Source organism: Thamnophis sirtalis, unplaced genomic scaffold (genome assembly GCF_051295495.1).
Source record: "Thamnophis sirtalis isolate CommonGarterSnake01/CBP01778 unplaced genomic scaffold, rThaSir2_p1.2 scaffold_2, whole genome shotgun sequence".
In the NCBI taxonomy this organism is placed as follows: domain Eukaryota; kingdom Metazoa; phylum Chordata; class Lepidosauria; order Squamata; family Natricidae; genus Thamnophis; species Thamnophis sirtalis.
The window spans coordinates 170,834,030-170,856,080 of record NW_028261382.1 but is presented as its reverse complement, the minus strand read 5'-3'; the positions used below and the strand labels follow the sequence as shown (position 1 = coordinate 170,856,080).

The 22,051-nt window shown below is 45.5% G+C and overlaps 1 protein-coding gene across 7 annotated transcripts in view; it reads left to right on the top strand.

The window, feature by feature from the left end:
* Window positions 1-12,017: 12,017 nt before the first annotated feature.
* SMIM13 (small integral membrane protein 13) overlaps window positions 12,018-22,051 on the top strand; it is a 76,781-nt gene continuing 66,747 nt past the window's right edge. For 3 of the 7 annotated variants that reach the window (XR_015695693.1, XR_015695691.1, XR_015695692.1), the window contains exon 1: window positions 12,019-12,707. Coding sequence is in view for 1 of the 7 variants with exons in the window: in XM_087707467.1 (XP_087563593.1) it covers window positions 12,632-12,707 (76 nt within the window). In the remaining 6 variants the exon portion in view is untranslated. Of the gene's footprint in view, window positions 12,708-22,051 lie in introns of all 7 variants that reach the window. The other 4 variants (XR_015695690.1, XR_015695688.1, XR_015695689.1 and 1 more) reach the window with 3 other exon arrangements.

Genomic DNA, 22,051 nt, shown 5'->3' with positions numbered 1-22,051 from the left:
ACCAACGGAAGAAAATTTAATAAAAAACAGAATGCGTTGAAATGGAGAGGCTCACAAAAAAGCTAAAAGATAAAGGGGAATCTGAATGTTACTCAATATGGAATTTAAGGTATAATTGGCCAGAGGAAAGCAGAAAAAAAGTAGGAAAGCAATAAAGAGAAGAAGAAAGATCCAGAAACTATAAAACAAATACAAAACTGGGGAATGAATAATAGGTAGAAATACGTAATAGACTGTATATCAACCAGAAGGGGACATACGTCAATCTATACCCCAGCTACAAGCCCCTAACTCTGCAAATTCTCAGAATATGAACAAAGTTTATCTGGATATGGTGCAGGCATGGGAGAAGCCTATCTGAAATTTCAGAGTTGTGGAATACTATCATCGACATAGATTTGTCAATCTTGACCGAATCCAGTCTTTTGGAGATGCTATAGAGGCTATTCATAATACGTTACAGACTCTTTTGAATAATGTTGTTTAGGCACATAGGCCCAAACGATTTTGTTCAACTCCGGTTGGATGCAAAGGGGTTAAATCATCCTCTCTTTTCTCTTCGGAGGCTTGTGAATGATCTAAATGCTGATGATTTTCTGACCAGTGTTGAAAATATAGTTCAAAATAAAGCAGAGATATTGTGGGGGGTAATTTACAATTAGTGGTTACCATCGTGAAGTACACGGAGAGGGGAGGGCTTAGGAAGTTAAACACTTGTGCTGTAATATGTGTTTTTCTTTTTTATGTTGTACGCTGCCCTGAGTCCTTTGGGAGAAGGGCGGCATATAAATCCAATAAACAAAAGAAAACAGATTTCAATAGGGAAGGTGGATTTCTGTGTTTTGCTAGCTATTTGCTCTGTCTTCAGTGGTGTGGATGTTAGAAATGAAGAAATTATTACCAGAGTCAGGGAACTTCATAGCAGAATGGGTGTTTCCACAGAAAACAGGATTGACATTTCTCAGATACACAACTTTGAAGAAGATTTAAGGGTCACTATAAAGATCTTGTTTTTTATGCAGGACACAGGTCGCCCACAGCAAGAAAAAATAATGTTTGCATTGTTACATGACAAGCATTACTATGGCATCAAAAATATCAAGAGCTTCCTGGGTGAACGCTATTTCTGTAAATTCTACCACATACCCTACCACCACAAATTTAGTCATGGCTGTCAATATAGCTGTAGAGCATGCCTCAAGGAAGAATGTCAGCAGGTGGAGGAGGAGGAGATGCACTGCTGTAGGTGCAAAGTGTTTTGTCAGTCTAAGGTATGTCTTGAAAGGCACACAAAACTAGCTGTGCAGGGAAATGTTGACTTTAAGAATAAAGAATATTGTGAAATGTGTGGGGTTTACATCTTTACCCCCCCCCCCACACACACAAAGAAAGTGCAAGGAAACCAAGTGTGGACAGTGCTCTGAGAAGGTTGAAAACTTGGAAGGGCATTTATGCTGTCTAAAACCATTGGACCGATTGGCAAAAGATACATCATTTATGATTTTGAATGCTGCCAAGAGACAGGCACCCATATACCTAATTATATTTGTGCCAGGGCTTCCTGGGTGAACGCTATTTCTGTAAATTCTACCACATACCCTACCACCACAAATTTAGTCATGGCTGTCAATATAGCTGTAGAGCATGCCTCTGCCAATTACCGCCTTCTGCCTTCTGCCTTCTGAGAGACCGCCTTCTGCCAATTACCTCCCTGCGTCCCATCAGATCGCATAGAGTTGGCCTCCTCCGTATTCCATCTGCCAGTCAGTGCCGACTGGCGACTACTCGGAGGAGAGCCTTCTCTGTTGCGGCTCCGACGCTATGGAACAATCTCCCCGTGGAGATCCGCACCCTCACCACCGTCCAGGCCTTCCGCACAGCCCTCAAGATCTGGCTAGCCCGTCAGGCCTGGGGATAAGTTTTTACTTTCGCCCCTCCCGAATGTCGAGTGAATGTTGTGTTTTATTGTTTAATTTATTCTCGCTCACATTTCTTTTTGTATTTGTCCTACACTCCCTTTCCCCTTTTATTGTAAGCCGCCCTGAGTCCCCTCAGGGAAAAGGGCGGCCTATAAATGCATAATAAATACAAATACAAATGCCTCAAGGAAGAATGTCAGCAGGTGGAGGAGGAGGAGATGCACTGCTGTAGGTGCAAAGTGTTTTATCAGTCTAAGGTATGTCTTGAAAGGCACACAAAACCTGCAGGGAAAAGTTGACTGTAAGAATAAAGAATATTGTGAAATGTGTGGGGTTTACGTCTTTACCCCCCCACCCCCAGACACAGAAAGTGCAAGGAAGCCAAGTGTGGACAGTGCTCTGAGAAGGTTGAAAGCTTGGAAGGGCCTTTATGCTTTCTAAAACCGTTGGACCGATTGGCAAAAGATACATTCATTTATGATTTTGAATGCTGCCAAGAGACAGGCACCCATATACCTAATTATACTTGTGCCAGGGATATGTTGAAGGATGGGTATGATAAGGAAGTTGTGAGGTGGGCTTGTTATGGTGCTAAATGCTTGGAGCAGTTTGTAAAGAAATTGATAAATCATACGTTTAAAGGATGTACTTTTATCGCTCACAATGCCAAAGGTTATGACGGGTACCTAGTACTGAGACAGCTGATCTGTGAAAAGGTTAGAGTTCAATTTATAAGTCCGGCGGGGCTGGGGGGATTTCTGTGTATAACCCTTCAGGATTATAAGATTCGATTTATTGATAGCCTCTCAATTTCCCCCCCTTAAATTAAGCAAATTGCCTAAAGCTATAAGGTTTCAAGGCAGCAAAGAATATTTCCCCCACTTGTTCAGTACAATGGCCAATCAAGACTATGTGGGACCACTCCCTTAAACCAAATATTACAGCCCTGAAACCATGATGCCCGGGGAGAGGGAAGAATTCCTGAAATGGCACGCTGCTAATACAGGTTTAGACTAAAGAAGGCTCTGGCTTACTATTGCAGACAGGATGTAGATATATTGAGATGTCTGTATTCGCGTTTAAAAGAGAAATTAACAAGTAAATAAATAAAGCTGGATATTAAAATTTCTTGACCATGTGGAACAGGGCAAGTATTAATTGCTCTGTCTGCCTCACCAAGCTAAAAGAAAGGAACCAGGATATTGGTACAAATACTCCCTTTTGGGGGGCAATTGAGTAAGTTGAATGAATGTCCCGTCCCAGTAGGGGAGACTGTGTACGAGGCCTACGTGACACAGGAAAGAGGTTTGTGTGACACAGGAAGGCAATGTATTTGGGGGCTGATCGATATGCTGGCTAAAGGGTATAAAAGGCTGTAAACAACTGCCCTTCGGGGTTCAGATGTTGCTTTATCTATCGCTGCCGAACCTTGCACAATAAACCTTTCCCTCTGACAAAGAGCTGGTCTGATCTCATTTCTGCAACAACTCGATCCTTCCGATCCTTCCTTTAGAACTGGAGAGCCTACCTCGATGAACCCAAACACACAAGGCAATCACAATTCCCCAGCGACGGCAAACAATCTTCAGCCAGCAGAGACACAAATATCCGCGATTAGCAACCTCAGCGTCGTGGCTAAAGAATTCAAGCCAATACTTCAAGGCAACTTGAACATGAACGAATGGAGTAATAAACAGGATCAACCTGCAGAGCAACAACGAAAACAACCTTTGGCTACATCGTGGCAAGATGAAGTTGCACAGAACTTTTCGGAAGAGAAACACCAGCTGTCCTTGGCAACCATGCCTACTCCTATGGACCGTACCTGTTTGAACCAATGGGAGGACACTGTTTCGGTTCACACGAACACTGTGGAGGACATCCCAAGTCCTTCTGATCAAGGCACAGCGCACGGATGGTGTGAGGCTGGTGGCGGCCCCCGGTGCGCCGGGACCGGGTCTTCTCGGAGTCAGGTTGCTTGGAAATGCAGCCCAAAACGGGTGGTAAACTCCATCTAAGGCTAAATACTGGCACGAGATCACTGGTAAACATAAACGAAATGCCGAAAAGGTTCTCCTAGACCAATATTCAACAAGTACCATACGGGAAAGTTGAAGAGAGAGTTCAAGAGGGCATGAAACCATTAGGAGGTAAACGGGTGGGGTCCAGCCCCACTACCTTTCCTCATACCAAGGCAACGGCTTCCAACTGCTCGTGTGGGTGAGGCTCAATATGGCGCAGATGCCAGATGGTTTGTAGAACGGGACTTTTATGTTGACGATGGCCTAAAATCTGTGCCCACCCCAGCAGAGGCCACAGACCTATTAAAAAGAACATGCCAGATGCTAGGTTCATCCAATCTTAAGCTGCATAAAATTGCATCCAACAGTGAGGAAGTGCTAGCAGCCTTCAATCCTGAAGACCACTGTAAGGTGATGCAGGAACATGACTTCGGTACAGATACTCCCTTTATCCAACGCAGTCTCAGTCTCTGCTGGGACTTGAAGAAGTACATCTTCACCTTCAAATCCCCAGCTCAGAAGACTCTTTCACAAGAAGAGGAGTCTTGTCAACTGTAAACAGCCTTTTTGACCCCTTAGGGTTTGCTGTCCCTGTAACGATCCAAGGGAGGCTCCTGCTGCGCACACTCTCCCAAAACACCAAAGATTGGGATGAGCCACTTCCGCCAGAGCAGAAGCAAGAGTGGGAAACATGGCAAGACTCCCTGAGTTGTCTCCAAAGTGCTCAGGTGCAGCATATGTATGTTCCCATCTCAAGGGTCAAGTGGGTTTGCTGCTAACGTACCTGCCTCCCAACAGCGTTGCAGCAGCCCTCCCCTCGCTCCTCGAGTCGGTAGCCGAGCTGGCGGTTGAGTTCCCTAGGTTGATGGTCCTGGGGGACTTTAATTTGCCATCGCTCGGTGAAAACTCTGATGGGGCACGGGAGTTCATGGCTTCCATGACAGCCATGGGCTTGACCCAAGTAATTCGAGGCCCAACCCACTCAGCGGGACACATGCTTGACCTTGTATTTCTCTCGGAGCAGTGGATTTATGATCTTGGTCTGAGGGGGAGCGACATCATACCCCTGTCGTGGTCAGACCATTGCCTGCTGAGGCTCGACTTCCGGAGGCCAAACCCCCACTGTAGGGAGGAGGAACCGACCAGGTGGTTCCGCCCCAGGCGTCTTATGGAGCCATTAAGGTTCCAGACAGAGCTTGGGGTTATTCCTGACACTTTCGCCCACAGTCCGGCGGAGACTCTGGCTGCTGCGTGGCACTTGGCAGCGTCAGAGGCCCTCGACCGGATTGCGCCACTGCGGCTCCTCCGAGGCGGCGGATCCCGGAGACCTCCTTGGTTCACCGAGGAGCTCCGGGAGATGAAGCGCCGGAGGAGATGCCTAGAGCACCGTTGGAGGTCCGATAAGTCCGAATCGAACCGAGCAATGGTAACCACCTGCACCAGGGAATATACTAGGGCACTTAGGACAGCTAAAAGATCACACATAGCCACCCTGGTTGCATCCGCTGAGTCCCGTCCAGCCGCCCTGTTCAGGATAACCCGCTCCCTATTGAACAAAAGGGAGACGGGGGAACCCCTGCAGGGCAGAGCTGAAGAATATGCCCAATTCTTAGCGGACAAAATTGCTCGGTTTCGGTCGGACTTGGACTCCACACCTGCAGTTCCAGCTGAGGCACAGGGGGACCAAGTAGAACAGCTCTGGGTTGAGTTTCAGGACGTTACCCCCGGGGATGTGGACAAGGCCATGAGAGCTGTAAGTTCCTCCACCTGTGTTCTGGATCCGTGTCCCTCATGGCTGGTTGCTAACTGCAGTGAGGTGACACGAGGCTGGATCCAGGCGGTTGTAACCGCCTCTCTTCGGGAGGGGAACTTCCCCGCCGCACTGAAAGCGGCGGTGGTGAGACCCCTCCTGAAGAAACCATCCTTGGATCCAGCTGTTCTTAACAGCTATCGCCCGGTCTCCAACCTCCCCTTCCTGGGGAAGGTTGTTGAGAAGGTGGTGGCCTTCCAGCTCCAACGGTCCTTGGAGGAAGCAAACTATCTAGACCCCTTCCAGTCAGGCTTCAGACCCGGTTACAGCACAGAAACCGCTTTGGTCGCATTGATGGATGATCTTTGGAGAGCCAGAGATGAAGGACATTCCTCCATCCTGGTCCTCCTTGACCTCTCAGCGGCTTTCGATACCATCGACCATGGTATCCTTCTGCGACGACTGCGGGAGGTGGGAGTGGGAGGCACCGTGCTACGGTGGTTCTCCTCCTACCTCTCGGACAGGTCGCAGTCGGTGTTAGTGGGAGGGCAGAGATCGTCCCCAAGGCCCCTAAATTATGGGGTGCCACAGGGTTCGGTCTTATCCCCCCTACTATTTAACATCTACATGAAACCGCTGGGAGAGATCATCCGCAGGCACGGGATTAGATACCATCAATATGCGGACGATACTCAATTGTATCTGTCCGCCCCGTGCCAAATCAATGAAGCGGTTGACGTGATGGGCCGGGGTCTTGAGGCCGTCATGGACTGGATGAGGATTAACAAGCTTGTGCTCAACCCAGAAAAGACCGAGTGGCTGTTGTGTTTCCCTCCCAAAGATTTGGCCAATATTCCAACACTCAGGCTGGGGGGTCAAATTTTACACCCCTCAGAGAGGGTCCGCAACTTGGGAGTCCTCCTGGATCCACAGCTGTCATTCGACCACCATTTAACGGCTGTGACCAGGGGGGCATTCGCCCAGGTACGCCTGGTGCGCCAGTTGCGACCCTACCTGAATCGGGAGGCCCTCACAACAGTCACTCGGGCCCTTGTGACCTCTAGGCTGGAATACTGCAATGTGCTCTACATGGGGCTGCCCTTGAGGAGCATCCGGCGACTTCAGTTAGTGCAGAACGCAGCCGCGCGAGTGATCGCGGGTGCACCCCGATTCACCCGCATAACACCTATCCTCCGCGAGCTGCGCTGGCTACCTGTCGATCTCCGGATGCGCTTCAAGGTGCTATTAATCACCTATAAAGCCCTACATGGCAGTGGATCTGGATACTTGAGAGACCGCCTTCTGCCGATTACCTCCCTACGACCTATAAGATCTCATAGACTAGGCCTCCTCCGCATCCCATCGGCCAGCCAATGTCGGCTGGCAACTACAAGGAGGAGGGCCTTCTCAGCAGTAGCCCCGACCCTTTGGAACGAGCTCCCCGTGGAGATTCGTACCCTCTCCACCGTCCAAGCCTTCCGCATAGCCTTGAAGAACTGGCTCGCCCGTCAGGCCTGGGGATAAGGACCGTTTACCCCGCCCGAATATGAATGTATGTTGTTTACTATTTTATTATATGTTGTTGTCTTAATGTTGTATTCCCCCCTCCCTGGTTTTCTGTGAGCCGCCCTGAGTCCCCTCAGGGAAAAGGGCGGCCTACAAATGTTAATAAAAACCTAATAAACCATCTCGCCCACGGCCACAAGGAAGAAAGAACTGCATATATTCTCAGACGCCTCAACAAAGGAAATAGCAGCCGTAGCATACATCAGGGTCTACGGCATGGAGAATGATGTTCACGTCAGTTTTGCCATGGGATAGGCGAAACTAGCACCACCACAAGGTCACACCGTGTCAGTTAGAACTCTGCGGTGCCGTGCTGGCCTTGGAGCTCGCAGACCTAATAACAAAGGTGATAGACCTTGAGTTGCAGACCACCGCCTTCTACACAGACAGTAAGGTGGTGCTGGGTTATATCCACAATCGAAGCAGATGCTTCTATGTCTATGTCAGTAGTAAAGTAGACAGGATCAGAAAATCCTCAAACCCAGAGCAATGGCGGTATGTGCCGACAGATCAGAACCCAGCCGACCACGCCGCACACTCTGTTCTTGCATCTCAGTTGGTGGAATCAACCTGGTGGAAGGGCCCAGAGTTCCTGGCTTGCCCAGACACCCCAATGTCTCAAGAGACCAGAAAAATATGAGCTTCAAGACCTGAGGTACTCAACAAGTCTCCCAGACAGGACAAGAAGCCCACTGTCCTGGCCACATGTTTGTCAACGACAATAAAGGAGACAAGAAAACTACCCCCTAGCACCCCTTTGCTTTAACTCGCTTTGAACGCTTCTCCACATGGAGATGTATCAGGGGTGGGGGTGATCGTCTGTTTCCTGCATCACAGGACAGACTCCCCAGCCAACCTCACCCAAGCAGAGAGATCCATTCTACGGAGTATGCAATGAGATGCATACCCATCAGAATTTGAGTGCCTACAGGCTAAGAAGCCCCTTCCAAAATCCAGCTCACTTCTAAAACTGAGCCCATTTCTTGACGGCCATGGCTTACTGTGAGTAGGAGGACGTTTAGATAAAGCTGAAATCCTCCTTACACACTAGGACAATTCTGAGCTAATTTTTTGCTTTGGTACTATTGCGTGGCTTTTAAATTTTTTGTATGGTGAGTGCTCGGTATGAGTGTGGTTGATTGAATGTACCCACTTTTTAACTATATTGTTGTTACTCTGTTTTTAAATTGTGGGGATTGTCTGATAGTATGGTTGTGTATGTCTGAGTAGGCTGGGACCATTGCAGGGCACCTCCTGCACTGAGTGCTTTGCAGAAGTGTCAGGGGGGGCCTATGCCTAATCCCAGCCTTAGAATGTCTGATTCGAAGGGCCTGCCGGGGAATGCGGGGGCTATGAGGGTGGGTGGAGGGACTATGGACACGGGAGTGGGCTGGAACACTAAGGTCATAACTGGGAGAGGCAGATATGGCGAGGACTTTAGGGCGAGCCATTACCAGGGAAGGAGGGTTCGCTACGTCACAGAGATCTCTCCTTCTGGCCCTATCAGTCCCACTCCAAGGCCAGATGGCGTGAGTAGTCAGGACCCTGGTCTCAGGCTGTTGTCGCTAAATGCTACGTCTGTGGTTCACAAGGCTCCCCTCGTCCGGGACCTAATTTTAGATGAGAGGGCAGACCTGGCATGTATTACTGAAACCTGGCTGGGCCCGGAGGGAGGAGTCCCCCTCACTGAAATGTGCCCAGAGGGTTTTCAGGTGCTTCATCAGCCGTGACCTCAGAGAAGGGGTGGGGGAGTGGCCATTGTTAGCAGGGAGTCTTTAGTTTCTCGTAGGATCCCTGCTCCGGAGCTTGTCGGGTGTGAGTCCTTACTGGTGAAGTTGGACCTTGAGGGTCAAGTGGGCTTGTTGTTAACGTACCTGCCTCCCAACAGCGTGACAACAGCTCTCCCCTTGCTCCTCGAGTCAGTAGCCGAGCTGGCAGTTGAGTTCCCCAGGCTTATAGTGCTGGGGGACTTCAATTTCCCCCGTCCCCACCCGAATGATGAATGAATGTTGTGTTCTATTTTTACTTATGTATTGTTTTATGTCTTACTGTCTTGTATTCCCCTCCCCATAAATTGTAAGCCGCCCTGAGTCCCCTCAGGGAAAAGGGCGGCCTATAAATAATAAACCATAAACCATAATTTGCCTTCGCTCGGCAAGCACTCTGATGGAGCGCAGGAGTTCATGGCCCCTCAGGGAAAAGGGCGGCCTATAAATCTTAATAAAATGTCTAAAAAAATGCTTCCATGACAGCCATGGGCTTGACCCAAGTAATTCAGGGCCCGACTCACTCAGCGGGTCACACGCTCGACCCCGTATTCCTCTCGGAGTTGTGATCTTGGATTGAGGGGTAGTGAGATCTTGCCCCTGTCATGGTCAGACCACTTCCTACTGAGGCTTGACTTTCGGAGGCCAATCCCCCAACCTATATGCTAGGTTAGATACGATGTGTTAGATTTCAATGTAATGCGACTTCACATGTATACTGTTTTTCTTTAATTTCTCTGTAAAAATAGGATAAGTTAAGAAGAACCCAGGGACGTGCAGTCACTAGAGGCAAGGGAGGCGGGGACTCACCAGTATCCTGAGGGAAAGGAAAGAATTTTAACGAATTTTTAAAAAATAATTAAAGCCAGGATAGTTGCTACCAGATTTCAAGTCACAGTGGCTTGGTGTCTGTTCTCAGTGTTAACTAGGAGGAGGCCAGAGAACTTGGGGCCTCCTTTGCATAAGGATTTTTTCACCTTTTAAAAGTTAAGAAAGGGTTAAAGAGCAAAAAAAATTTGTATGCATAGGAGGCACTGATTCTCACACCTCCTGATCTGGGAGCAGCGAATCATGCCTTGTTGGCAGTTGAACACGCTTACGTTGGGCGGGTTATTTCAGAGGGCGCGCTTCAGAGGAGAGAGGAGTGGGGCAGGAGAATGCTCGGTCTTCACTAAACATGTATGTATTATTTGGTTGGTTCACTAGTTGAAACAGAATAGTTCCCTGAATCCCTGAAGAATATTTAAAGTGGTAAAAAGAAGCTGACTTCTTCGAATGAGGAGCCCACAGCCCAGACGAGGCTGGAGCGAGAGCCGCGGAGGCAAAAGGCGAAGGGGGGGGTATTCCAAGAGGCCCCTTCCCCTTTTGGCACTCCGCAAGCCAGGCCCGCAGCGGCAAGAGGCTCAGCTCCGCTTCTATCCCCCCCCCTCCACTTATTATTTTTTATTTTTAATGTCTTGCCCTCAGCACTTTTGGACGGTCGTTTTAAGAGGCTCCCGATTAACTAGCGGCTATGCCCTCGTGACAGAGCCGAGGTTGAAACTGTAGAGCACTTCCTTCTATTTTGCCCCATGTATAACGCAGACAGATCTAAGTTACTGTCTCTTCTTGAAATCGTCTCTTCTAGACCTAATGGCTGTAATTTGTTTGTATATTGCCTTGGAGATGGCTCCTCATACATCACCTCCCAGGTTTCCAATTTTTTCTTAAGAGCTGTCTCCATTGGAGGAGAATGTTGTAACTTCCCTTAGTTAAGCTATGATCCTGTTATGTATTCTGAAACATACAAAAGGGCCGGCAACAGCTCTGCTGCTCCCTGATTGGGTAGGACGCAGCAGAGGCTGTTGCTAGCCTTCCCTAACAGCTAATCTTCCCTGATTGGCCGAGGTACTGCATCGGCAGTTGCTGTGCAGTACCCGGCCCCTGATTGGTTAATGTGATTGTTACAATTACTATAAATATTGGGCGCGTTTGTGAAACCTTGAATCGCTGTTATCTTACTTCTGTAACAATAAAGACCATCTTTCTGGCTATCCCTGGCTTCCGCGTCCTCCTTCTGCCGAACTACAAAAATCCTATGATCAATTCTCTTATATCTCTTTTGTAGTACTCGTGTTTTTGGTCTGTGACCGTAAATAAAGTGTATATATATAAATTAAAGGATTGGAAACTAAAAGAGAAATTTATAAACATCAAGCCTTGGCAGATGATTTAGTTTTCATTCTGGAGAAACCATTACAATCGGGCCAGAGGCTTATGGAGGTATTGGAGGAATACGGAGAAGTAGCCGGACTAAAAGTAAATAAGGAGAAAACCAAAGTGATAGCCAATAATATGATAAATCAACAGAAATACGATTTGACCAAGGGAATAAATATTAGTGAAGAAAGTGAAGCATCTAGGAATTCACATAACTGCAGACTCCCGCCTTAACGTTTTATGCATTAGCGCAGTGTTTCCCAACCTTGGCAACTTGAAGATGTCTGGACTTCAACTCCCAGAATTCCCCAGCCAGCGAATGCTGGCTGGGGAATTCTGGGAGTTGAAGTCCAGACATCTTCAAGTTGCCAAGGTTGGGAAACACTGCATTAGCGGGTGACAGCCCTCACTTTTCACATGGTTCTCAGGGATGCTTATTTTACACGGGCGCCGAAGAAAACAAGAACCACCGAAGGCTTTTAATATATATATCTTTTAATAGCTCGTAAGCTCCAAACGCCTTTCAGAGCCTCGCAAACGGATTCAGATTCATTTAGCCCTCATCGAGGAGACGCGACCAGAACGCGCTGCCTCTTGGGGTGGGCCTTCGTTCCCAGAGGATGATGGGAATGAAAGTCCTTGACGGGTGCCACTGACGGGTACCCAAGCGCTTCCCACACACTGAACTACAGCTTCCATAGATTGGCCCGCACGGATCGGCGAATCACATCCGGGTGACAGGAAACGACACGCTCGCGCCCCCCCATCCCTTTCCCATCACCTCTCCTCGTTCGTTTTGCAGCTCGGGGCAGAGGGAAGAACCATTCTGCACCAGGGGGGAGGAGGTGGGGGAGCGTCTCGCTTTTGGCTCCCCCCCGCCCGCCCGCCTGCCGCAGGGAACAATGGAACCGTCTAATGTTCGGGGCAAGGAAGAGCGCGCGCCTGGATCCTGAACCTTTCGCCCCCCTCGCATCCTCTTCGGCCGCAGATTTGCGCCTTTTCTCCCAAAGACCAGTCTGTCAAAATCCCGGTTTTCTTCGCTGGTCTATACCAGCCCCTTAGAACTCATGACGTCGCCGCCGCCGCTGCTGCCGCTGCTGCTTCTGCCGCCTCCTTCTCCTTTGGAACTCACCGCCTCTTGATTGCTGGCGCAAAGTTCTTGGAAGAGCGGATCGGGAGGGGAGGAGAATCATGCTCATCCAGAGTTGGGGTTTGCGCCCATCTCTCCTTCCTACTACCCCAGTTTCTTGATTTCTAAGTTGGCTCTGCTCCTTTCCACCCCTTGCCTGCTCCACTTCCTTGCAGCCGGTGGGGATGTCGCGATCGCCTCCTTCTCCTTCCTCCTCCGTCGTCTTCACACGATCAGGGAGGCCGAAGCCGTCCTAAGATCTCCACGGACAGAAGGGGAAGATGTTGCAAAGCATTGGCCTGACTCTCCTAGTCATCGTGGCTACCTTGTTTTTCGTCTTGCTCTTCATGCTGTGCGGTGAGTAAAGGGACCAGATGCTGTTCCCCCCCCCATATATATATATGTGTGTGTTTTTTTTTTAATTTGTGCTGATAAATAAATAAAGGGAGACTAGTATAGATCTATTTCAAGCTATTTGGCTCTCATCAGCTAGCCATACCCTTACTGGGATTCGAACCTGGGCATTTTTACATACTAGGCAGACTTCTTAGCCATTAGGCCACAGGCTCTTATCCGTTATCAGCGAAGCCAGGGTGAAAGGTATCTATTTAGATTTCTAATATCATTTATTTCTTTTATTTTCTTGGCCCCCGTTTCTCTTTCTGGGGATTGTTTTGATCCTTGCCAATGGAAGGAACGCCAGAGCGCATAAAATGATGCTTTCCCACCTGGGCGGAGAGTTGCAAAATGTACCCATCAACCCAATAGCAAAAATAAAATAAAATAACATTTTACCAGTGCGGGGAAATGTTCTGAAAACAAATCCCTAAAAGGATGCATTTTAATACTTGTCGCTTAATTAAACAGGATTCGGTCAGTGGCGAGGTGGAATTTCAATTTGGCTTTAGGAAGATGAATTGGGTGGGTGGGTGGTGAAGATATTGGGGAGTTTCTGTAAAGACACATATTTAAAGTATTTATTGAAAGACACAAAAAAGCCGAGTGGCTAAATTAAGCTACTTGCTGAAGACTCAAACCTGGCCAATTTTGTGGAGGAAGTGAAGCATACCACTTAATTTTACCTGGCATTTATGGCAGTGGTCTTTAAATGTGAAAGGAATATTGTTAATTTAATGCCAAGGGCCCCAACTAGTCTGGAATAAATTCATGATCCAGGCTATTTTTTTTTAATCTTTGTGTGGTTATTTAACAGCCTTCTTCAATCTGCTGCCCTCTGGCTGTATTTCACATATAACCTACTGTAGCTAGACTTTATATTAGGCTGTTAACAGACAGTTTGCAACTGTCAACACAATATATATTTTTTGCCCAAGGCTGTAGGAAATTTTCTTCTGCTGCTAAGCTCCACTCAGGCAATTTTTAATGCAAAACCTGCCTTCACCTGGGCAACATTACCTAGGATAATTTTGTATGGTTTTGGACATATATTGATGGAAATCCAGAATGAAGCCGCGTGGGCTGCCATTTCTATTATACTTTGTCTTTGAAAAGATGCCAGGCACGACTGCTGGAAATTAAACTACTCCACAGCCATTCATCCCGAAAGCTCATCACGGCTTCATTGATGTAAAAACCTTCACCAGCAATCTAAAATGTTTATGGGTTTTACACAGGAGACAATAAAGCCAGTGTTAAATCACATGTCTAGATGATGTGACTTGGGAGTCCTGTTGTGATATTTCTTGGAGAAAGGGAAAGGAGAGAAGGAGTTACGAACAGCTAACATGGGACCTTATGTGTCTTTGCATGAATGTGAAGTTAGCCAGACCTTGGAATCGGATATGATCCGTTCTTTGATGGTATGGAGTCGAGGGAAGGTTTTATTATACACAACCTTTACCAAAATGTATATTTCTATCCTCTTTTCCATGTCTCCATATTTATCCCCTTTCACCTCTTTCATCAACTGTCCTTTTCCAGGGATGAAAGAAGGGTTCCCTTAACATATTTATTAACAGCCTTCTGAGGAAATTAAGATGAAGTTAATGGGAACCCCCACTGGTTCCACTGGGAATTTGGTAGTCGTGTCTTAGAGAATTAGACTGCTCATCCTGGAACCTGCTGATCTCACATACATCTGGAGGGTTAGTTCTAGATTGGAAAGGTGGTTCAGTGGATAAAGTGATCCACTGAAGAGTTATATAGTATAGAGTATAGAGTTATACTAAAAGAGTTAAAACATAAATAATGACATTTTGGCTAAGGCTCATCCTGGAACCTGCTGATCTCACACACATCTGGAGGGTTAGTTCTAGATTGGAAAAGGTGGTTCAGTGGATAAAGTGATGCCATTAGAGTTATACTAAAAGAGTTAAAACGTAAATAATGACATATTTTGGCTAAGGCTCATCCTGGAACCTGCTGATCTCACACACATCTGGAGGGTTAGTTCTAGATTGGAAAAGGTGGTTCAGTGGATAAAGTGACGCCATTAGAGTTATACTAAAAGAGTTAAAACGTAAATAATGACATATTTTGGCTAAGGCTCATCTTGGAACCTGCTGATCTCACACACATCTGGAGGGTTAGTTCTAGATTGGAAAAGGTGGTTCAGTGGATAAAGTGATGCCATTAGAGTTATACTAAAAGAGTTAAAACGTAAATAATGACATATTTTGGCTAAGGCTCATCCTGGAACCTGCTGATCTCACACACATCTGGAGGGTTAGTTCTAGATTGGAAAAGGTGGTTCAGTGGATACAGTGATGCCATTAGAGTTATACTAAAAGAGTTAAAACGTAAATAATGACATATTTTGGCTAAGGCTTTAAATGATGATGTATATAAAACCAAATAAATGGCATGTATGCTGATGGACACTTTCCCCATCCAGAAGATCATTTCTCTGAATAAAAGACATGTCTGGGCATGCTTCATCCAAATTCACTGATTTCCCTATGACTCAGCTAAACATTTAGTGCTGGAAACATCTGGAGGGCTGCTAATCAGATCATCCAGGATCCTGATTGGCCAGTTTTTTTTATCTCCTTAGATGCTGTTCTCGGCCCCCTTAAGGATCCTCCTCCTTCTCCCCAAGGTTAATTGCCTGGTTTTTCAAATGACTACCCAGCTCCTGCTGCAAAGTTCCAGGCGACAAATTATCTGATAAACTTTATTTAGCAAAAGTTTGGTTTGTTTTAAAGTGCAGCTTGCCGTTTCCGATTCCTTTCTGCTGGATTTTTAAATGTATTGAACTGGGGATTGGCGTTACTTTCTCCTAGCCTATGATATGATCTTATGTGCCAGGTGCGAGAGTGACAAGAAAACTTAGAAGGAAAGTGTCTTTCTCCAGACGTGCAGATGTTGAGTCTGATTATCACGTGTTCTGACTGACTGATTGTTGTTAACAGCAGTTGTGTAGCAAAAGTTTCAGCAACTTTGATTCCTAGAGGCTGAATAGATAGAGAAACTTTTACTTTCTTTGAGTTGTGTCAGCAGTAAGCCATATCTTTTCTATGAACATTCTGGTCATTTTTAAAAAAAAATCCCACCTATCCACTTTATCCCGTTGCTTTTCTCTTCCCTCGGTTTTGCAAGAATAATGTTGTTTTTTTCTAGATCTTCATCTGGTCTGAGCCAGTCTGGTGTAGTGATTAAGGCATCAGGCTAGAAACAAGAAGAAGGCCATCGCGCAAAGCCAGCTGTGTAACCTTGGGACAGTCTCTCCCACTTGGCCTTAAGGAAGCAGGCCATAGCAATCCATTTCCAAAAAAAACATAGTAAGAAAACTTCCAAGGACTTGACCAGGCAGACACATGGAGTCAATGCTGACTCAAGGGAACCAAAAAACAAACATCCATTTATATCTTATGCCCAATGTTTGCAAATGATTTGCTCAAAGGAGCAATCTGTTTTTATGCGACCCAAGACTAATGGATTACTTCTTTTAGTACATGGTATTTTATTCATCTCCACGTAAGTCCCTAAATCTCCAGAAATACAATAAGCAAAACCTTGCTTGCATAAAAAAAATGACTGCAGTTCGTCTAGAAATGTGCAATGTATTTATTTGCATCTCGCTTCTTTATTACCAATCTTTCCCCAAATCTTGTTCTCTATTTGTTGACATAGAGTTGTTTTCACTTTATCTGCCCTTTCTCCACAGCTTTACATAGTTGAATGTTTTGTTTTTATGGCTAGTGCTTTCCTATTTAGCAGCTGTTTCAATGCCTGTCACACCTAGTTTTTAATTTAGTTCCTGAATGTATTTTTTCCCCCCTACAAATGTTTTTCCGATTCTATAAATTTGTTTATAAAGGATTTCGGCACAGTCCCATTTTCCTTTAATCTTATTTGCTGATATCAAGATTTCTTCAGTGGTCATTATTGGAAGTTTGTACTTTAGCTATGGATTTTCTTATCCTTTCTTAAAAGAAATCTCTGTTCTTTTTCTTATTATATTATTCCACTTGTTGATACTCTTGACTGAGATAAGTGTTCTTTGCCTTTTCTTGTTTGATATTAAAAGCCAGTGTTCAGCTATCCTACGTTCTTCCTGCCACTTGACTTTTTTCTTCTTTGAAAGTTTGGAGAGATAGGTTGGGTTTCACAAATATCTCATTTCTTCATGTAGCTTATGAGGCTGACTTTCACGCAAGTATATGAAATCTGTTCCTTACCTTGTTTTTAAGCATTATCAATAGCACTTATATACCACTTCACAGTGCTTTACGGCCCTCTCTAAGCGATTTACAAAGTCAGCGTTATTGTCCTCAATAAGATGGGTCCTCATTTTACCCGCCTCAGAAGGACGGAAGGCTGGGTCCAACTCTCAGATTCAAACTCCTGATGTGAGCAATGAGTTAAATTACTTACAATACTGAATTCTAATCGCCGTTGCCACCACAGTTCTTATAATCTGACAATGTGTTTCCCAAGTCACAGCTTTCTTGCATGCACACCTATTCCCTTTAATTTTCTATATTTAGCTCACGTATTTGATATCAGCCATTCATTATATCTTCCAAAGATTTTACCTAGATGTACCAGAGCTGACTGGATATTGTTTTCCAGTCTATTTCCTCTTATGCAGTTGATTTAGTTTTAGTGTTAGTAGTAGAACATGTTGCCCAGGTTTAGAATCTGTGGGTTTTGTTTTTTTTGGCCTGGCAATAACTCTAACCTGTCTCCTGATATTGGGTTTTATCTGAAGCGTATCTTATAGGTACACCCACGTTACACCTATCCTCCGCAAGCTGTACTGGCTACCCATTGGTCTCCGGACGCGCCTCAAGGTGCTAGTCGTTACTTATAAAGCCCTTCATGGCATCGGACCTGGGTACCTGAGAGACCGCCTCCTGCCGATTACCTCCCAAAGACCGATTCGATCGCACAGACTAGGCCTTCTCCGGATCCCATCTGCCAGCCAATGTCAGCTGGCGACCTCCCGGGGGGGGGGGGAGCCTTCTCTGTTGCAGCTCCGGCCCTCTGGAACGAGCTCCCCGTGGAGATCCGGACCCTTACGACCCTCCAGGCCTCCCGTAAAGCCACTAAGTCCTGGCTGCTCCGGCAGGCCGGGGGCTGTTGAAGTATCCAGCCCCACGGTAATCTATGAATGTTGTTGTATTTTAAATTGCTGTTTGTCTTATTTATTCCCTTTCCCCTTTTTATTGTACGCCGCCTGGAGTCCTCCGGGAGTGGGCGGCATACAAGACTAATAAACATAACATAACATAACATAACATAACATAACATAACATAACATAACATAACATAACATAACATAACATAACATAACATAACATAACATAACATAACATCTCACTATCGTTCCAGATTCCTTCCTTTCTCCAGATTCTGCATTTAGTGCTTCTTGCAGTTTGTCATAAAAACGTATCAAAATCTGTTGTGTCTCCTGCAGGAGAGTGTGCCCGTTAACATTAACATCCCCTGGATGCCCACGGATAGTGATATATACCAGCCAATCTTTTATTGCATTATAGGCAAGTGCATGCTTAGCAATGCCAATTTTGTGTGTGTGTGTGTGCATTATTTATATTCTATTCCTTTTTCCAAGTTTTGACCTAGATGAAGAAGATTTGCTTGGTTTTCCAAACATCCCCAGAACCCCTATTGTGAATTCCTGTTAAGCTTTACTCCTTCCCCCTTCGACCTTATCAGCAAGAATAACCCCTTAGAACCTCTTGTTCCTTCCAGATATCTCTCTCGGGCTTACTGAGCCCTCCACTATATCAGGAAGATGGTTTTTCAAGAGTGAAATCCATTTCAAATGGTAGCCCGACAGTCTATCCTACTTGGATAGATCGGAGCTACATGTGCCTCCTCCCTCCCTTGTACATTTGTGAACCTAGCTGGAGGATCACTCCAGATTTCTAAAGTGGATATAATATAATTCTAATATAATGGGGATGAGTTGGAAAAATAAACTACCAGTGGGAATTCTCTGTAATTACTGTACTTAAATTGGGTCCCATTGGGATAGTTTTTGTTTCATTTTTGCTATTAAGAGTTATCCTTGATTGCCTTTTCTGAGAGATTTGATTCCTTGACAGGTCAAAGAAGAATGCTAGTAAAAGAATAAAATGGGATAGTTAGAATGTAGAGTTTTGGAAGATAGAAAATATGAGCTTGATTAAAAAATAAATACTGGTGGAATCCTCCCTTTGTTAATCCATTCCTACCTGGTTGACTAATCTCAACGTTGCAAAATCTGTTCTGATGCATTGAAGCTTCACAAATATACCCATGACCTTAATTATCCAGACCTTAATATTCTGAATTCAGTTGTGAAACAGATACAGCTCGTTTACCTTAATATTTAGATGTGACCTTTGGTTACTTCAGAATTGCCTCATTGGAAAATTGAGGATTGCAAAACAACTTGGCAACTGCATTTAATACTGAGCTAGAACTTCTGTCTTGTACCGGTCGGCCTTCTGAGAGGCTGCTCTTGATTCGCTTTTAGCTTCAGTCACAATGTCCTCAGGAAATGCTTTCATTGGGAAACCAGCCCCAGACTTCAAAGCCACAGCAGTAATGCCAGGTGGGCAATTCAAAGATATTAAACTTTCTGACTACAAAGGAAAATACGTTGTATTATTTTTCTATCCACTTGATTTCTCACCTTTGTCTGCCCGACTGAAATTATTTCATTCAGTGACCAGTCTGATGAATTCAAGAAGATAAATTGTGAGGTGATTTGGTGCTTCTGTTGATTCTCACTTTTGCCATCTAGCCTGGATCAACACTCCCAAAAAACAAGGTGGACTAGGCAGTATGCGCATTCCTCTGGTTTCTGATACAAAACGTCTAATTGCTAAAGATTATGGTCAGGGGTGGGTTTCTCGCCCCGTTCCAACCGGATCGGTTGGAACGAGGCCGGTGGCGTCCTCGCGCACGCACGCGGCATCCTCGCGCACGCACGCAGTGCGCGCATGCGTATTAGCGTCTGCACGATGCTCCAGGTGCTCCTGGAGGATCGCGCAGGCGTTCTGCGCATGCGTGGAAAGCGCGAAATTCAAAAAAACCGGGTAAGGAGCGGGCGCGGGTGTGCGGGCGCGCGCGGGGGGGGGGCTTCGCCGTTCCCGGAAGTTACTTACTTCCGGGTTTGGCGACCAACCGGATCGCAGGGACCGGTGCGAACCGGTTGAAACCCAGCCCTGATTATGGTGTACTAAAGGATGATGAAGGTATTTCTTACAGGGGCCTCTTTATCATTGATGAAAAGGGGATCCTGCGCCAGATCACAATCAATGATTTTGCCTGTTGGTCGTTCAGTTGATGAGACACTCAGGCTAGTTCAGGCTTTTCAGTTTACAGACAAAAATGGAGAAGTGTGCCCAGCTGGTTGGCAACCTGGAAGTGACACTATCAATAGCAATAGCAGTAGACTTATATACCGCTTCATAGGCCTTTCAGGCCTCTCTAAGCGGTTTACAGAGAGTCAGCATATTGCCCCCAACAATCCGGGTCCTCATTTTACCCACCTCGGAAGGATGGAAGGCTGAGTCAACCCTGAGCCGGTGAGATTTGAACCGCCGACCTGCTGATCTAGCAGTAGCCTGCAGTGCTGCATTTAACCACTGCGCCACCTTGGCTCAAGCCAGATGTCAAGCAGAGTAAAGAGTATTTCTCCAAACAGAAATAAATGTATGTTGTGTTTTGTACACATGTAAAAAAAGTATACTGAAACATATGACAGCAATCTTTGCCATTTCTTATTGAAAGAGTAGCCATGTTGTGAACAGAATTGGTTTACTGCCTCATTTCATTAGTCTTTTATTTTGGAACGTGTGGATCTGAATAAGTGGATTATAGAATGACATATTTTGACTAGCCTATTAACCCTGGTCAAAGCAGAGATTTTCTCCTTGTACTCATGCACATAGCTGACAATTGTTAGCATATTAGTGACTGTCTCTGGTACATGTGGAACAAATGGCTTTTCTTGTATTTTGTACTGTTATTAAACTTTTATGAAAAACTGGAAGAAAAAAAATACTGAGCTAGAACAACTACATTTTTTTGGGGGGGGGGGGATTGTGTGGCCAGAAGGTTAAAAAAAAAAATTACCCCAAGAAATTGTTCCTTTCTTGTGTTAAAAGGAACTGCCACTTTTTAATTCTTACAATAAAAATAAATAAATAAATAAAAGCCAAAGATTAATTGTGGTTCTGGTAGATCAGAACAAAGCCCATTTGTAATTAATGATAGAGTGTCATCACAGTTGTGTAGTAATGCCTCCATAGGTTGCGAAGTAAAAGGTTTCCTTATTATTCCTCCTTGTGATATTATCTTAGGTGATTCTTCTCATGCGTGTCTAGATTTGAGGATAAGAACCGGAGTATATATTAAGCACAATTTGGTAATGGCATGTTTCTTAAGCCTACTTGATTCTTATGGTAGACAGATTAGTTGGAGTGTGTATAGCAGTGGTGGGTTTCAAAAATTGTTGGAACCTACTCTGTGGGTGTGGCCTCCTTTGTGGGAGTGGCTTGCCACCCATGTGACCGAATGGGAGTGGCTTGCCACCCATGTGACCGGATATGAAATTATGAATTAGTACTTAGGTCGGTCCAAGTAGCTATTCAGAAACTCTGGCATTGAAGCATGCAAGTCTTAAAGCTGTCAAGTTACAAGATCCTTGTACCCCTAACCCTTTAGAAAAAAAAACTAGGGGTCTTCAAACCTGACAGCTTTAAGACTTGTGGACTTCAACTCCCAGAATTCCTCCTTCAGTCACATTGGCTCAGGAACTCTGGCATTGAAGCATGCAAGTCTTAAAGCTGTCAAGTTACAAGATCGTTGCACCCCTAACCCTTTAGCAGTGGTGGGTTTCAAAAAAGTTTGGAACCTCTTCTGTAGGTGTGGCCTGCTTTCCGGGTCCACTGGTGGAACCTCTTCTAACCGGTTCGGTAGATTTGATGAACCGGTTCTACCGAATAGGTGCGAACTGGTAGGAACCCACCTCTGGTGTGTAGGAATAATCTTAGTGCAAACATCAAAAATGAAATAAATGGAAGAAGAAGCTTTTCATTGATATACCAAATTTAAAATATGCCCGAAATAGACTGTAATGGAGATTTTAGATACACCACTGCGTGCAGCTTGAAATGATGCAGACCAGGAAACTAGTCTTATCGTTTGTTCTGCTGAATGTATAAATTGGCACAAGTTTTCTTTGAATAGCCTGAAAATCAAATCCTAAACAATCATGATTC